Here is a 19,066-nt window from a genome sequence, read left to right as displayed (position 1 = left end):
CGAGGCCCCCCCTGACCGCGACTGCCTGAACTCCATTTCCCGATGGCTGGAAAAGACCCTGCACCCGCAGCCCCCAGCACCTAAAGGAACGGAACTCCTGTGCAGGAGTGACCCCCAGGAGGCCCTCTCCCTTGTCCAGGTGGTGGCTACCCCGAGGAGCCCCCCCTTGCCTGCCTGCAACGCTGAAGAGATCCCTTGATCTCTCATTGAAAACCATTGGAAACCCGACGCGTGTTTGCACACTGCACCCGGCCGCCCCCGCACTGCTGAGGGTGTACTTTTTGTGCTGACTTGTGTCCCCCCCGGTGCCCTACAAAACCCCCCCTGGTCTGCCCTCCGAAGACGCGGGTACTTACCTGCTGGCAGACCGGAACCGGGGCACCCCCTTCTCTCCATTGAAGCCTATGTGGTTTGGGCACCTCTTTGACCTTTGCACCTGACCGGCCCTGAGCTGCTGGTGTGATAACTTTGGGGTTGCTCTGAACCCCCAACGGTGGACTACCTTGGACCCAAAACTGAAACCTGTAAGTGACTTACTTACCTGTTAAAACTAACATTACTTTACCTCCCCCAGGAACTGTGAAAATTGCACTGTGTCCACTTTTAAAACAGCTTATTGTGTTTTATGTAAAAAGTATACATGCTAATGTAATGATTCAAAGTTCCTAAAGTACTTACCTGCAATACCTTTCAAATGAGATATTACATGTAGAATTTGAACCTGTGGTTCTTAAAATAAACTAAGAAAAGATATTTTTCTATAACAAAACCTATTGGCTGGATTTGTCTCGGAGTGTGTGTTCCTCATTTATTGCCTGTGTGTATGTACAACAAATGCTTAACACTACTCCTTGGATAAGCCTACTGCTCGACCACACTACCACAAAATAGAGCATTAGTATTATATCTTTTTGCCACTATCTTACCTCTAAGGGGAACCCTTGGACTCTTTGCATACTATTCCTTACTTTGAAATAGTGCATACAGAGCCAACTTCCTACACATATATATTATTTATGGTTTAAAAAATATATAGATATTCTTTAGGTCTGCCTAACAAATTTATATATTACTCATGGTTAAAAATAAAACAAGACTAAAAAAACAAAAATCGAAAATACACAAGTAAAGATACAAATTTTAAAAGATGCAGATCAGAAACACAATAGCTCCAACTTGGGCTATTGCAGTGTCTTGATGGAGTGGTTCACAATGGTACACCGCCACTCATGAGGGAGTGCGGGCCAGTCACTGAGTTGCACGGACCCTAGGTACACTGCCTTTGAAAACAATGAGGAAACAAAGATGATGCATGGAGTCGGGGAGGTGAGGTGTTGGTTCCTTATTGCTGGGCAGGGGAGGTGAGCAGTTGGTTCCTTACAGTTGCAGGGGGGGTGATTAGGCATCTGTGGCAAGGTGTTGGTTCCTTACGACCTGGCAGGGTCGATGAATCCAGCAGGTCAAGATGCGAGGTGTCAACTTCGTGATGTCAAGATCACACAACGGGCCCACAGGTGCTGCGGCAGAGCCAGGTGTCACAGGCATTGTTGACACATCACTCGGGACTCATGCTATGGCAGGACTTCGAAAGCACTGCGGTGGGCCTACGGCATTGATCGCAGTCGTTGCACTTAGATGGGGACCACCGCTCCAGTGGAGGCAGCAGCGCGGAGTCGGACTGTGGCGTGGGTTCTGAAATCACTCTGAAGTCTGTGTACTTGATTTCTTCTTGGTTGCACCAGAACTCACTCCCAAGGACCCAGGGACTGGATTTGGTACCAATTGGTAAGCCAGAAGTCTCCGCAAGAGAGGCCAGGTGCTGGCAGATGAAGTCTTTGATGTCCCTGAAACTTCTTAACAGGAGGCAAGCTAAGTCCAAGCCCATGGATAACCTTTAGATAACCTTTAGAAGCAGGATGTAGAAAGCAAAGTCCATCCCTTTCACACCCAGGACAGAAGCAGCAGGCAGCTGGCCACCAAAGCAACAGGCAGAGTGGCAGTCCCTCTTACAGCATCCAGCTCTTCTTCCTGGCAGAATGTCCTCAATCCAGAAGGATTTTAACTTTGTGGTGTCATAGGTCCAGTACTTATACCCATTTCTGTCTTTGAAGTAGGGGAACTTTAAAGAGAAGTCTTTGTAGTGCAAAAGACCTAGGCACACCCCAGGGGAATGGAGACTGCTTTGTGTAAGGACAGGCACAGCCCTGTTCAGGTGCAAGTGTCAGCTCTTCCCACCACCCTAGCCCACGAACACCCATCAGGATATGCAGGGCACACCTCAGCTTCCTTTATGTGACTCTCTAGAGTGAATTCACAAACAGTCCAACTGTCATCCTGACCCAGACGAGCACTCCACAGATAGGCAGAGGCACAGAATGGTTAAGCAAGAAAATGCCCACTTTCTAAAATTGGCATTTTCAAACTTAAATTTTAATAACCAACTTCACCAAAAGATGTATTTTTAAATTGCGGGTTCAGACCCCAAACTCTATATCTACATCTGCTCCCAATGGGATATTACACTAAAAAGATATTTCAAGGCAATCCCCATGCTACTCTGTGGGAGAGATAGTCCTTGCAATAGTGAAAAACGAGTTTAGCACTATTTCACTATCAGGACATGTAAATCACACCAGTACGTGTTCTATGTTTTAAATACACTGCACCCTGCCCATGGGGCTGCCTTGGGCCTACCTTAGGGGTGACTTACATGTAGTAAAAGGGAAGGTTTGGACCCCGCAAGTGGGTGCACTTGTCAGGTAATAATGTCAGTTTAAAACTGAACACAGATACTGCAGTTGCAGGTCTGAGACATGTTTACAAGGCTACTCGTGGGTTGCACACACTGCAAGGCCCACTAGTAACATTTGATTTATAGGCCCTGGGGACACATAGTGCACTTTACTAGGGACTTTCTAGTAAATCAAATATGCCAATCATGGATAAACTATTCACCAGTACAATTTAGACAGAGTATACATGCCATTTAGCTCTAGTTAGCAGTGGTAAAGTGCCCAGAGTCCTAAAGCCAACAAACACAGGGCAGAAACAATTAGGAGGAAGAAAGCAAAAAGTCTGGGGATAACCCTGAAAAATGCCAGGTCATACATAAATATGTATAAGATATATCCATTATTTTAAGCTTAACATGTATATAGGTCACTGCATAGTTTTCATATGTTATTTGATTAGATGCGTATTGGTCTCTGTTTTCTTTATCACAATTTGTAAATTTGATCATAACAGTTGTATCTAAGTACTTCACCTTTGAAGTATTGAGAGAAACATAAAAATAAAATAAATATATAAAGCAATAATAAAAATGCACAATCAAATTACCTTTTATATATACAGCAGCACCTGAAGTTTGAATTTCTAACTATCCGTACTTTTATCCGGGCTTTTATGCATTACAATTTTATATCCCTTTATTATTTTCCTTATACATGGATACCCTTTCTATCTAGTTCTATATCTATACATTTATTACTTTAGTCCTACTGTAGAAAAAAGAAAGGAAAAAAACAAAAGAAAAAACGTTCTTCCCTTCAGTGCATTACTCTATCCCTCACCCTATAGTTCTCTCAATATATTCTTTACCTTCACTCTGACTCATCCCAAACCTCATTCTGTTACTATGATCTCCCTAAGATCCTTTCTTGACTCTTCCCTCCTCTATCCCTCCGTGACTCGCCCCAAAACACATTCTACTACTGTGATCTTCCATATAACCCTTTCTGGATCGTCCCTCCTTGACTCACCCCAAACCTCATTTTACTACAATGATCTCCATAATAACCCTTTCTAGACTCTCCTCTCCTGTGTCCCTCCTTTGACTCATCCCAAACCTCATCTAATATGAACTCCCTTATAATACCATCTAGACTCGTCCCACCTGTATCCCTATTTTATCCTATTGAATCAGACTGACAGACTCCTATGTCCACTCCTCAAATTAACAAATTATAATTCCCTATACTAATCCACCCCTAAATCTTTGGGTTCCGGGGTAGTGTGCTACTCGCCGAAAAACTCTGACACGCCTCATCAGGGGTAGTAAGAGCTATATAAATACAACTACAATTAAAGTTTGTCTTGCAATGCTGACAGCAGAGCAGCAAGGTATACAAAAGCATGTTCCGCAGTTTGCAGAGTCTTTACCAAACCAAAAGAGAATAACAAGGATATCAGTGGGAAAATATGTACGTCGCCCTCTTTGCCTAAGGGACCACAACATTAACCAAATTCAAAACTACTTTTTGATTTCTGGGAATTGAACAAAGGACAGTAGGAGTTTGGCTATTGTTGTAACTCCTCCTTTGAAAGGTCCAGGATACCCTCACGGGTGAAAGCAAGCTTTACAAATACCTATTACAATACAAATGCAGAGCTGTCTTGCTCAAGGGAATATTCTAGACTTTGCCTCCATGGCCTCCCCCAACTAAAGATGTGTGGAAGATCATCTAATAAGTTCAACGCTGTCCGAAGCTGTGCTCTCAACAGGTCAGAAATGCAATCAACATTTACTTGTATCAGTTTCTCAATCGCACTTACTGCTAACATGGTGCCTGGAGCAACATTACAGTTCATCCAAGTGGGCAACCACGAGTTTTGAGCACATGGAGTTTCATAATAACTAGAGTAAGTATATTTACAGGAATTGAATCACATTTAAATAACGAGTTGTGCTTTTGGAGACATGCACAACTGGGCCCCACAACTAAATGAGTTGAAATAATAGATCGACACCACACAATAAAAGGTCTTGCAAAATCTTGGTCATTAAGATGCTTGCTTTTTCTGATTAACATGTTGCTGTCTGGGTGTTTCTTTAGTTGGCTGCCTAATTGCCAGCAGGTTGGGTGTTTGAGCAATAAGCTGTCAATCTCAATGGTCATGTGACCACTTCCCTAAAACTTTCGCAATTCACAGGGCACCGATACCTTGTGGACTAATTCTGCAGGAATTCTGCACTCTGTCTCATAACATGGTCAATGTCAAGTGGTGCACAGACTAAGGGGAGCATATCACCTCTCTTCTAAAGAAAGAAATTCTAGCAGTTGTCCCATTACATACATTCTGAAAGCAGGTATTAACAGAAGCAAGCCTTTCGTATGTATGCATGTTCCCTCTGAATGTAGTATTGCATCAGCAAATCATCATGTTGGGTCAAATAATCTAAGGAATTGTACTTTATTTTTTTTACATTTCTACAGCAGTCTCAGCGTGATGAATTTGATTCTGTCCTTGCGTGTGCAGAACATTTTTATATGAGGGGCCAGAAGGATCTGGAAGCCTTAAGCCAGCAGGTGAGAAAGCCATTGGGCACATTTCTCCTACATGTTTTCTATGAAGGTGTACACTTGACAGGGCCTTTTGGAGCAGACGGTATGTCAATCCTCCCATGTTGTCACAGGAGAGTACTGCAGGGCCTTTAGATCACTTTACTGGTTATTCAACACAGGCTATACAAAATATGTCAGAAATGAGAACCAGCCATCACTGCATCATATGGGAGCACTCCGCAGCTGCATAGCTAAGTCAACTTGATCTGACACTTGAAAACCTTTTGGCTACCTAGATGTGGCAGGTAAGATCATGTGGTATCCACGGTAACCAGGTTCTGCATAAATGATGAGGTTCTTCTGGTAATTTTATTGTACATACTCATCCTTCACTTTATTTCTTATTTTTGAAGTAGCCTGACCTCAGGCTGACTGCCAAGGAAAAGGCTTGTTCCTCATGCTGTCAATGATTTTTACTAGGCACTTCTTGCATGAGCCTTTTGTGCAATACCTTTACTAAAACATTATGTCAGAGCGTGATATTTTAAAACATTAATGCATAAAAACATTTTGCATGTGCTTTTAAATCTCAATAAAAGGTGCGGGGGAATATGTTGGTTTTATATTTTGGGGCAGTCAACAAGCACGTGAAAAACGTAACATTGTTTCGGTAGAGCAGTTTTTGTCTGCTTAAAATAAGACTTCTATATCGTACATGTGTTTTATTGTCTCCGTTAAGCACTTTACATTTGAAGGCCTGTTTTTTGCCTCATCGTCATTTGAGGCTGCCCATAGGTGTCTAAAGGAGTGTAGGTATTTCTTTGGCTGCACTGTTGGTTCCTTAAGTTTGCATCAAGTGGAGGGGTGTTGCTTACTCTGCAAAATAGTATGGTTCTGTTTCATGGCACTCCGACCATAAGACTTTACCTTTTACTTTATTGGTGGTGCAATTGATATTTCTCTCATATATTCCCCACACTTGGTTAATCAAGCTTTTATTTCTAAGGTTTTAATCATCGGTTTGAGGTTTTTGCATCCTTTATTTAGCTAGTTTCTCAGATTGGAATGAGAATGAGGTCGATGCACTGGTCTGGGAACTCTGATCGCAACCTGAAGGATGATGGACAGTTTTCTACTAATGAGACAGAATGTTTTTGAAGACTTAGTCTTGCGGATGAATGACAACTTTATCTGGTTTGTGGATCTTTCTTCTTGACAATGGAAAGTTGTGTAGTGTGTCGATCTTTTCATTGCTTCACGGGACTCAAGTCTATTTCATCCGACCTGAATAGCCTGCATATCATTCTGTGTCTGGGATTTATTCAGCAAGGTCATTTTGATGTGTTTTATGTAATGGTGAAGAAAGTGAACCAGCCACCTGTGTAAGCATGGGTGTCGCTGCCTTATAGATTGTGAAATTAGAAAAAACGTCGACCTGAAGCTGCTTTGATTTGACATATTGACCTTATTTTACAACTTGCTAGGAAGATGAAGAGCGTATGACACATCCATCTTTTTGATGAAAATTATAATCCTTGTATTTTATGAGTCTCCATATGGTTTTTAGGAAGTGGTGAACAGTTCATCCAACTTAGTGTTAACTGTCTATGGGTTTCGTCCCGTTAACATCTTTGAATATTCCGTCATATGTTAGGATAGAAAACTGGAAGCACATGAGGCTTGGATGGATGTCACCCATATGTACTAAGTGTTGTGACATCTGGTTGGCATCATGCAACACATGCTAGCACATGATGAAGTAACAACAAATGCAAAAACTACATTACTTATGGCACCTGACTTTTACTCCTTGTGTCTTTCCATCGCAGGTGTGCCAGATGCGTGCACTCTTTACAGACCACATGACTGTGTTAAAAAAGATGGAATCCAAACACCGGGAAAACCTGGAGCTGCGTGATGAGATGAAGTCACGGATGGAAAAGGCACTTCGAGCTCAGGAAGCGGTAATATTAATGATAGAATAGTAGTTGAACTTATGGCTTGAGAAAATAGCTGTGCATAGTGGAGGTTTTAACAAAGACTAGACTCTGGTTAATGACCGGAAATTTCAGATTTTATGTAAAATCTTTTTGTCTAATTAATGTTTTGGCAAGGGTTGATAGAGCTATCATCTGCATGATTTTGTAAGGGTGATTTAGGTACAAGGGTAGCATAAGGCTGGGGTAAGAGTGGGTGTTATCATCACAATTAAATTGTTTCAATTTGTGATTAAATGTGTGCATGATTACAATTTAGATTGGTTTTAAACGATTTTTAAGTGGGTATTTCCATACACTGTTGACTACAATTGGTCAAACACTGAAATACATTTTTAAAATACTCCGGGGGTTTAAAAACAATTAGATTGAATGGGTTACACTCTGCCTCACCTAGAAAGATTTTTTTTCACCGCTTTAAGCGCAAAATAATTTGATTTAGAGGCACAATTTGGTCCTTCCACCACATTGCCATTTTGGGACTTCATTTCGACCCGGCGTGGTCTAGTGTTGGTGACCAGGTGCGGGCAGTCATTCAGCTTTGGCAGGAGCATAAAATGCAGACTGTGGTGCAGATGAGCAGTGGACGCACTGTTGGTGCACCAAAGGCAAGCCCGTCTACATCCATCCACGTCTAGCTCGTGTCCAGTGCCAGCCATGCTGTCCAACTGGTGAGAGGTGGGAATATTGTGTGGAGCAGTGAAGCGTTTCTTCAACTAGGAGTTGGACACAAATGCAGTTTTAGTTGCCCGCCTTCGTCTGGGCAAATCCTAGCAAACGCCCTTCTTGCTCAGGACCCTAATGTAGGGCGTGTTATTCAAGGCCTGTCTCATAAATGCGTATGTTTGAAATATGGTCACTACTATGTGACCATGAATGAGGAATAACATTTGTCACAAAGACATGGCTTAGGCCTTCTGCCATCTGTGCTATTGCCAACCCTTATAGTTATTCTATCTTGCACCAAGATTTGGGGGAGGAGGCCTAGCTGTGAATTTTCACTCTACATTCTAGGCGACAGTGAGCAGGCCTGAGCTAATGAACTCGGGGAAGGACTCATCTTCTCCATTAAAATCCGGGCAAACTTCTCCAGGAGTTGTGAAGGCCAATTTTTGAACTTCTGTGGAATGGAAAAAATATTTTATTAGGGTGAAAACAAATCAGAACACTTTACTTGGTGATGTGCAAATGATAACTGTTTTCTGAAACCTGATTTTCACAGATTATTTTTAATACACTATAAAGTTTTATCAGTAAAGCTGCAAGTTAGTGGGAATGTTTTTGGCCATTTCAATGGAAAATGTACTCTCTGTAAAGTGACAGAGTGCTACCACATCAGGCTTTAGTAATGTCCTTATTAAAAGTGAATGTTTAAACGTGAACTGAGAGATGCTCCTGCCCTAATGACAATGCTATTAGTAAACTAAGAGGCAAGTCATGGATCATGAGTACCGTATATGTAGGCTAGATTCTTATTATACATGGAGCAAACGTTTAGTTTATTTAATCAAAAAAATAGATTTTTTTGTACAGCAGAAATGCTGAACTTACATTTTTGAAGGTGTACTCATATGTGAGAATGAAGAAAAAATCGGCTTTGTAAAATCAAAAATTTGCCTAGGATTACACAGTTTGAGACCAGTTTTCAGGTCAAGTACATTTCAGTTAGGTCGAGTAGATTATTCAAGTTACTCGTCCTGCAGGTCTAGTAATATTTTTATGATTTTTCGAGGACTGCATAGCTGATGATCTGCAGTACCTCACTGAAATATGCTATTCTCACAGTCTTGGGAGACTTTAAAATGCCTATAGATCAGTGGTTCCCAACCTGTGGTCCGGGGACCCGTGGGGGTCCGCGAAGCCTCCTCAGACGGTCCGCGGCTGCTTAGAAAATTTATTGATATTAACAGATTAGGTCCCCAGCTGTCACTAATGAATCATTGGGGGGGGGTCCCCAGATTCCATTAATGATTCAGTGGGGGTCCCCGGGTTCCAGTACTGATAAAGTGGGGGTCCACAGAAGTCAAAAGGTTGGGAACCACTGCTTATAACATCAGTGACACAACAGGTCAGGTTCTGACAACTACATTTAAGAATTTGAATCTATTCCTAAGCTCAATGGGCCCGACGCATTCTGAGGGTCACCAATTGGACCTCATCTTTTCCAACTGTGACTCTCTTCAAACTCTTTGCTGTTGAACTGGTCAGACCATGCACTGATCCCATTTACATTTGGCTTTCAGGGTCCTACTAGCTGCCATCCAGATGGAGAAGATAAAACAAGGTCCTGGTATAAAGTCATGGAAGCCACTTTCAGACAGGACTTTAACACTCATATGACAGTGACCGGGTCTACTGAGGTGGATCTTGATACACTTAACAAAAATATTAGGCAGCGTTGATAAGATTGCACCCTTTTAAAATGTCCTTAGGGAAATGGGCGGAACATCTGCCGCATTGTTCACTGAAGAGCTAAGAGAGTGCAAGTGCAATTGTAAAAGGCTTGAAAGAACAAGGAAGGCTAATTATAATGTGGATAATAAAATGCCACATAAGCATGCACTGAAACTATTCAGGAAAAAAATCCAGTTCTCAATAACCATTAATTTTTCTCTGCAAATATCCAAAGCCTTTAATGAGCTCAGGGAGATCTTTAAAATTGTAAAACATGTATGGCTCCAAGTGCCTGTCAGCAACATGCTCCTCCTTGTCAAACGCTATGTGACTTTCTGACAGACTTCTTTTCGACTATAGGCCCTTTCGACTATAGGCCCATTTCCCTGCTTTCAGAATTTTCTAAAATTCTGGAAAAACAGGTGAACAAGCATCTGTCTGCCCATTTGGAGGTCTTCGCAGTCTGGCTTCAGGCCGGGCTTCGGGACTGAGGTGGCTCTTCTGCAGGTCAAGGATTTCATAAGGACCAGTCTTGACCAGGATATTAAAGCACTAGTGTTAATGCTAGATCTCTCTGCTGCCTTTGACACGTTGTCTCACCAAATTCTTTTAGATTGTCTGAAGGCCATAGGAGTGAGGGTCAGCCATGGCATTGGCTAAGGTTCCTTTTGGCTGATAGACATCAGGCTGTCGGCCTGACTCTTTTCCTCTTCTCCTACCTGCAGTCGGAGCTTAGTGTCCTGCAAGGCTTGGCCCTGAGTTCATTACTGTTTAACATCTATTTGATCTAATTGGCAGGAGTGGTAGAAACATGGGGCTTCAAGGTTCTTCTATGCAGATGACACCCAGCTGTTGTTTTTCTTTTTGTTTCTAAAAAATTCCATGGCTGCCTCCATATCGTAGCAGACTGGATGAAAAAAGTTTTCTCAAACTTAATAGGAAGAAATTTGAGAGATTCTTCAGGGACTACATGCTCCAGGACTTACAGAACTTCTGGTCTTCACAGATGGCTAACCCTTCAGCCCCTTCCACAGTAGTAAGGAACCTAGGAGTGAAGCTTGATAAAGATCTGCCATTTCAACCACTGATTCAGGCAGTGGTAGTCACATGCTTCACCGTGATGTAGTCATTAGGATCTTTCATAATATATCTCCCGAAGGACTCCAGGAAGAGCTTTGTACATGCTCTGGTTACTTCCAGGTTGGATTATTCCAACGTTCTTTACCTTGGGCCTCCATCCAGACTGATCCACAGATTGCAGAAGGTTTAGAATGCTGCTGCGAGGCTCATTGTCAATCTGCTATGTAGATACTCGCTAAGCCAGACTTTGAGAAATTTACATTGGCTCTAGTTCGAGAAGAGTATTCTTTAGAAGTCCCTGCTTACTACCTTCAGGGCATTGCACACTAAGAGACTAGCTTACTTCCACACACATTTCAGGGTATACACCCCTACAAGGGCACTGCGCTCAACCACTTTAGGTGTTCTGCAAATTCCCAATATCATCAGGGCTATTAGGGAAGATCACATCTTTCCCTTTCTAGTGGACAAGGCTTGGAAAACCTTACCACCTTCCCTAAAATAGGCTCCTACTGTGGTCATACTTAAGAAAAAGATAAAAGCACATCTATTCAACCTTTAAGGCACTTGCTTTCTCCCCTCCCAGCTCACAGTGACGTGATGTTCCTTAGGGAGTAGCTGTTGCACTGTACAAGACTGTTTCATTAATTCAAAGTGAACAGTGGAGGTTTGTTGGCGGTATCTATCCATCCGAGTGATGCATTTAGCAACTGTAGGTGTTCTTTTCACAGCTAATTATATGATCATGTTTTGAAAAGCCAGACAAAGTTTTTTTTAATAAGTATGCTTAATTATATAACAATCCATTAAATCCACTAACAAAGTGAGGTTTTAAAGATTTTTTTTTTTTTGCTTCCTATACAGACCGATTATCCAAACATGTTTTTCAGTAATTCTTATCCAAACTTCTATTCCATTTATCACTTTGCGCCCAACACAGATCTTGCAAAACACCTTTAGACTGGCTTGCTTTGTAGGCTAGCTGATGAGGTCCAGATGAATGTAACCAAAATTGCTGCGACTATGACTGCATGCACATCAAGCATGCAGGGTACAGTGCAGCAGGCTTTCATTGTAGTTGAAAAAGCAAAATATGATTGGTGTGTGGAGTCCTTCATACTTGTAGTGTTTCAGAATAGCTTGTGCCCTGTGGCAATCAACAACGCGGTACTAGCACAGATGAGTAATAAAAAAAATGGACAGTGAATTTAAGTAGTTTCCGGTCGCTGATCTTTTTGTTTTTTGTTTTGTGAGGACCTTTGCTTGATAACAACTCGCTCCTTCTCTTCTGATGAAGCAGTAGTCAAATTGTGAAGATGGATGGTTCTTACAGGCACAACTTCAGTGTGGATTTTGCATGGGGGAAGGGGCCAAACAATGCACAAGTGGATCCTTTCCTTTCCTGGATGGTGCAGTGGTAGGCATGATGGTTTTCAGGATGTTTAGGAAGGTATGTTTGAAGAGACGTGTTCTTATAAGTTACTGGACTGGTTAGATTCATCAGGTTCGGATTCAGTATGTTTCAGAACTGGGCTTTCCTAACACAAATTGACATTTCACTGTGGATCTTTCAGTTTAATCTGATTTGAACAAGTAATTGTAGATTTGTGGATTTAATGTTGAGCTTCTGAGTGTAATTTACAATCCTCCACCAAAGGTATTTTGGCCTATGACCCAAACCAAGCTTTGATGATGATGTAGGGAGATTAAACTTTGAGTCAATGTTACACAAAATGATATCCTTAAATCGAAACACAGCCTGGATGCTTGGTATGGCCTTTCTCTGGACATTTAAAATCTTTCTTTCGAGCTGCCACATGCATACAATTGAAGGCTCTCACCAGTTTGTTGTGTTAGGCAAGCTTTAGTAACAACAGGATCCTTTTTGGCAACATGAGCTGCAAGTTGATGTTTTCGATTACCATTGTGATGGTCAAAATTATTTTATTCACAGCAGTTGGTGTGGCACCCAGTACCTCTGAATATTTAAATGGAAGACTGTTATCAAAGATGTCTAAAATAGAGAAGAATTTAGTTTTTGATTCATTCAGTCAGCTTGGATAATGTGAACCTGTGTTCCATTTTTAAAGAAGGCTACTATGTGTTATACCTTTTGAAGTCTGTGTTTTAATGTTGTGGCCAGGCCAAGATGGAGGACATTTCTTAGTCCAGTTTGAATAGAGCCATTAGTATGACTATTCAAACTATGTGGAAATTGCTAGTGAAGATCAGATTCATTTGAGTATTTTGAGGTTAGAAAAGCACATTTCCGCTACTGTTTGGGCTAATATGGAGAGTCAGCGCCCATGTAAATATCCACATTTTGCACTGCTTAGGTGGGGTATAAGCCCTTCATATTCATTTTTTTGTTTTAAATTATTTTTTAACAAATATAACCCCTCCATGAAAAAAGTAATTGTTTACCAATTTTATTAATTTTGGATAAGGTGGCTAATATATTCCAAATTATTTTTGTTGACTAATTTATGATCGTTTCAAAGTGCAAGTGAGGAGGTTGGGTTATAATTAAGATTAGATTTAGCGTTAAGGGTCAGGTATATGTTAGATTGAAAATTAGTTTCAAGGTTAGTGGATTACGTGGAAGCAAGGATAAGGAGTAAGATGAAGGTCATATTTGCGATCAGATTAGGCTGTGCCTGGTTAGGAACAGGGTTTGGGTTAGGTCATGCCTAGACCTGACTTGGGCCAACAATTAGGTATAAGGTTTAAATGTTTTTCTAGAACAATCAGAAAACTATAAAAAATCGTATTGCAAAACAGGGGAAGCCTCACTTGAAAATAGTCTGTTTTTCCAGTGTAGTTATTTAACCAAATAGATTCCAGTGAAATGTATACTTAATTACAATTTATAGCAAAGTCTGCCTTTTACTTGAAATGGTACTTAATGAAAATAGTTCAGTGAAATTGAATTTCCAGTGAATACTGCACCCTCTGCGGTAGCTCCTCTTAAAAATATTCCAAATGTAGACTTGGACAATGGAAGAACTCTTTACGAGATGCTAGGTGGTGCAATTGAGGGAAAAGTGACAATGAGTAGACATGATTACAAAGTATAGAAATGGTCCTACACTATTCATATTTTTTCAACTTGGGTTTGAATCCATACCAAATTACTGAATGTTAAATATAAAGTGACTGCTATTTCATCAAAGGATAGAAATATGAGACACCTTTTCTCCCTTTTGCAGAATGTCTAAAGAAACAAATTACTTGCCTATGGGAAAAACCTCCTTCTTTGACTGCAGTTTCCAAAATCGGCTTTAAGAATTATTGGCCAGTTATGGGAAACCCTTTTAATCTGACAAAGTATTAATTAGTATATAATGGTTCATATACCAAGGTTAGAGGGATCCTCGATCCATTTCCAACTTGTCCTTCGAATAAATAGGCCAAGTTGTAGTCTCAGTAGGAAGCACATTTTCACCTTTGATTCTTAGGTCTATGAATGCATCCAGAAAATTGGTCAACTATCATTATTCCAAGTGGCAGTTGATATAGAAAGCTTTAGACCATTAAGCAAATACCCTGATGGATACTTTGAAGCCGATTGGTTCCTGAACTTTGTACTTCCCCCATGAATATCATACAGGTTTGTTGGAATTACTATATTTCATAAGAGCTGCTTTGCTACTCCTTCAGATACAGGGAGTCACCCTTGCCTTAAATTATAAAGTGTTTCTCAAGATGTACAGCTCCAGATTTTGGAAATGCCTTTCCGTCATAAATTTGTTCAGTGTCAAAGTGTACCACTTACTGGATAAGTTTAAGGAGTCCAGATAGAAAGCTAGATCTTTAGGGCTGTTAACCACACCAGCACCATTCTATGCTGCCCAGCATCATGTCAATGGGGCAGACTTCTCATAAGTATAAAGTGGACAGATGCCAATCCTTATGTTGCAGCCTCAATATAGGAAACCATCCAGAGACAGGGTACAAGGCAAGCAAAAATACTGCAAGTCATGCTTTGTCTTTAGGTTTGCTTACATCTTAGGGCAGCTGGATTGGTAGCCAATTTAGGCATATTTTACTGGTGAGCGGTATGATGAACATGTATATATTTTTCTAACAGTTTAAAGACGCTTACCTTGGGCATCTTAGGTTTTTACCAATAGTAAAAGTATGATCCCGTCTTCGGTTCATGTTTTTCATCATGCTGGTGAACCATTTCAGTGTTCAGAAGGTAGTGGCTGCTCATCTGCAATTTCATGGGAGTAAATGGTTCTAAAGGATATTATCCAGAAAGAATTGTTGTAGTGCTGTAAAAATGTGCCTCTACTTAAGTTGGAGGGCTTCCAAAATTAAGGGTCATTGAACGCAAGATTTCAGTTTATTGGGGTGGTGATGACGTATCCTTCTAATGAAGGCATTTACACCTTTGGAGAGAATTCCTCTAGGGGGGCCCATTCCACTGTATATGTAGGTTGCACGTGTTTAGGCAGTTTTATTTTCAAGGGTAATACAATATTTTGTCTTATTGCTGGTGAAACGGAGGTTTATGTTGCTCTAGATGTAACTGATGACTCAGTCCACAGAGATTGGTGGAGAGTTATGCTGTGGATTGATAGGATCTAATGTGGTGGGTGCAGCCCAACGTGTTACACAGGCATGATTTTGCTCTTCCTCAGTGCCCTGTTCAGGAAGTGTTCCTGGAGAAAGGGGGGGGGGGGGTTTAATGTAAATGACAGTCGATCGTAATGCTAAAGGCCAAATGCATATCAATTTGTTGGAGCTTAGGGCTATCAGTTTGACAGCTAGGTTCTTGATTTGATGGTAGTGGTAAAGGGGGGGTTCAAGAAGCTGAGCAAGGAAGCAGTTCCCTGAGCAATTCTCTTCTCAATGAGTATTCAAGTTTAGTCTTCTTGTTTTGGTAGGGAGAGACGTTCCCTGATGGATGTTATCAAGAAGCTTGGGTTGTCTTGACATGAATGGAATCTTCATCAATATTAAATGACATACACTTTTTAGATGTGGTCTTGCAGCCACTCTGCAGGCCTATCGATTCTGCTTACTGATAAGGAACTCTGCATGATGTGTGCTGGTCCCCAAACACTACAGTCCAGGTTATCCTTTTCACTCTTTGTGATTCATGGCTGCCTAAAAGCAGATTCAGGAAGTTTCAGATGGCATTGATGCTGTTGGGTTGAACTAACCCAGAAGGATATGTTTTTCAAATCTCATTGTTTCTGACCAAAAAGTGGTCATTGAGGCTACTAGTACTACATGTCAGAGGAGTAAGGCAGTCTGTTGCAACCATATTTGAACAGACTGCGGTTGTACTTTTGTACTCTGAAATGATAGTTTGTTTTATAGGAACTCTGATGATTAGCCTTGTATCCAATTTAACCCCTTCGCTGTCAGGCCTCCACCCCCCCCAGCCTTTTTTGGCTGTTTGGGGCAGTTCGCGCTTAGGTCTTCATAACTTTTTGTCCACATAAGCTACCCACGCCAAATTTGCGTCCTGTTTTTCCCACATCCTAGGGATTCTAGAGGTACCCAGACTTTGTGGGTTCCCTTGAAGGATACCAAGAAATGAGCCAAAATACAGCAAAAATTTTGTTAAAAAAAAAAAAAGGGAATAAAGTGCTGCAGAAGAAAGCTTGGGGTTTTTTCCCTGAAAATTGCATCAACAAAGGGTTTGCAGTACTAAAATCGCCATCTTCCCAGCTTTCAGGAACAGGCAGACTTGAATCAGCAAACCCAATTTTTCAACACAATTTTGGCATTTTACTGGAACATACATTATTTTTACTATTTTTTGTGCTTTCAGCCTCCTTCCAGTTAGGGACAGAAATGGGTGTGAAACCAATGCTGGATCCCAGAAAGCTAACCATTTCGGAAGAGTAGACAAAATTCTGAATTCAGCAAGGGGTAATTTGTGTAGATCCTACAAGGGTTTCCTACAGAAAATAACAGCTGAAATAAAAAAAAAAATGAAATTGAGGTGAAAAAAAACCAGCCTTTTTTTCTCAGTGTTTTACTCTGTAACTTTTTCCTGCGATGTCAGATTTTTTAAAGCAATATACCGTTACGTCAGCTGGACTCTTCTGGTTGTGGGGATATATAGAGCTTGTAGGTTCATCAAGAGCCCTAGGTACCTGCAGCCAATAAATGAGCTGCACCTTGCAATGGGTTTTCATTCTGTACCGGGTATACGCAATTCATTTGCTGAAATATAAATAGTAAAAAACAGGTATCAAGAAAACCTTTGTATTTCCAAAATGGGCACAAGATAAGGTGTTGAGAAGCAGTGGTTATTTGTACATCTCTGAATTCCGGGGTGCCCATACTAGCATGTGAATTACAGGGCATTTCTCAATTAGACGTCTTTTTTTACACACTGGAAGGAAAAAATGAAGAGCAAGACAAGGGGCAATAACACTTGTTTTGCTAGTCTCTGTTCCCCCAAGTATCCCGATTTAAAAGGTACCTCACTTATGTGGATAGGCCTAATGCTTGCGACAGGAAACGCAACATGGACACATCACATTTTTGCATTGAAATCGGACATGTGTTTTTGCAAAGTGCCTAGCTGTGGATTTTGTGGGGCTCTTACCAGGTTCTGTTACCCAGAATCCTTTGCAAACCTCAAAATTTGGCTAAAAAACACTTTTTCCTGACATTTCGGTGATAAAGTTCTGGAATCTGAGAGTAGGTTATGTTAAAAAGTCCCCTCACCCACCAACCAAGTTGGTTGGATGCTTCATCATCGGCGTCCCACCCAAGACACCCAGCATGTGGCGTGCTGCGACGCCTGATTACAGCAGAGCAGGTTTTGTTACTTTTACCACTCATACTGGTTGGATTTGGCACAAGGGTGAGTGATGGTTCAGTCGATCAAATTTTATTAAAAATTAAATGCACTGTTAATAACTGAAAGGCCAAAAAACTGAACCAATGACTCACAGCTCATGAGCTGTAAAGCCACGACAAGGCACCATCCGCTTTACAGTCCATTCACACACCTTTCATACATGACATGCACAACACCATTCATGCCACCAGCCACTGGCACAACATATTACAACACTTGCATCAACAGACAGCGCCACTCAAGGGCCCATCACTTACATTCACCCTGATGCCTGATACAGCAATCACACCAGCTGAAGGGAGTGTGTGGACTGCCGTTTGCCTGGCAGTGTGTTGCGGTAGGCAACAGCAAGTCAATATTTACACCGCCAGCTAAGCACCACCCCACTCACACTGCCAGCCAAGCACCACCCCACTCACACTGCCAGCCAAGCACCACCCCACTCACACCGCCAGCCAAGTGCCACCCCACACACATCGCCAGCCAAGTACCACCCCACGCACACCGCCATCACTTATTGTTTTGTTTTTAAACAACAAAGAAACCAGTAATTATAAATAAGTACAAAACTACAAACACAAAAGCTCTAACTGAATACATGACCGTAATGCCAACTGTGAAACTGAACATATGAAAATATAAAACAGCAGTTTACGCTCACGGTATTTCCCAATAATTCTTCTGTGTGTGGTAGCTCCGGAGACAGCCACCCACACACAGCCCAGGGTTTGAAGGACAATCAGGGCAGTACATCCTAGTCTCCTTCCTGATACCTCTTCGAGCACATACTCTACATCTCTTAGCAGGAAAGTTGTTTTTGGCTGTGTGAGGAATGTGCTCAGCAAAGTGACGATCTTTCAGTCTAGCCACATCCTCCACCTCTGCTTCTCTAGGAACTCTTGCCTGTTACAGCACAACAAGGCTCGCTATGGTAGACTCCTGAAATTTCACAAATGTCACCCTTGACTCTGGAGAACTATCCTTGAACACAACAAAAGCATTAAAAGTTGCCAAGTGCAACAGGTGAACCGCTAATTTCTTATACCAAACCTAAGACTTACGAGAAGCAGTGTAAGGTTCCAACCTCTGATCTACTCTATCAACACCACCCATGTGCTTATCATAGTCTAAAATGCACACAGGTTTGCGCACTTCAGCAACTTGACCTCAAACAGCCACAGGTGAAGTACTCTCATCATGGATGGTACTTAGCATGTAGACATCCCTCTTGTCTACAAACCTCAGAGCTAGCAGCTCATCATTCCACAAGGCACTGCACTGTCTCTTCTCAAGTTTTTTACAGACAAGCTCTCTTGGATAGCCTTTCCGATTAGAGCAGATTGTGCCACAAGCAACAGAGTCCACTCTGAACAACTCCTTGAACAACTGAACTCCAGTGTAGAAGTTATCTACATATAAATGGTGACCTTTGTTAAACAGTCGTCTACCAAGTTACCACACAATTTTCTCACTAACTC

The 19,066-nt window shown here is 41.5% G+C and overlaps 1 protein-coding gene across 1 annotated transcript in view; it reads left to right on the top strand.

Annotated features, from left to right (window-relative positions):
• The window catches only part of SPAG5 (sperm associated antigen 5), a 415,500-nt gene that overhangs the window by 43,181 nt on the left and 353,253 nt on the right, over positions 1-19,066 (top strand). The window contains exons 7-8 of the mRNA XM_069226180.1: positions 5,217-5,309; positions 7,115-7,249. Of these exons, the coding sequence (XP_069082281.1) occupies positions 5,217-5,309; positions 7,115-7,249 (228 nt within the window). The remainder of the gene's footprint in view (positions 1-5,216; positions 5,310-7,114; positions 7,250-19,066) is intronic.

The sequence above is a fragment of the Pleurodeles waltl genome, chromosome 3_1, assembly GCF_031143425.1.
Source record: "Pleurodeles waltl isolate 20211129_DDA chromosome 3_1, aPleWal1.hap1.20221129, whole genome shotgun sequence".
Taxonomy (NCBI): domain Eukaryota; kingdom Metazoa; phylum Chordata; class Amphibia; order Caudata; family Salamandridae; genus Pleurodeles; species Pleurodeles waltl.
This window is presented reverse-complemented; position numbering and strand designations above follow the sequence as displayed.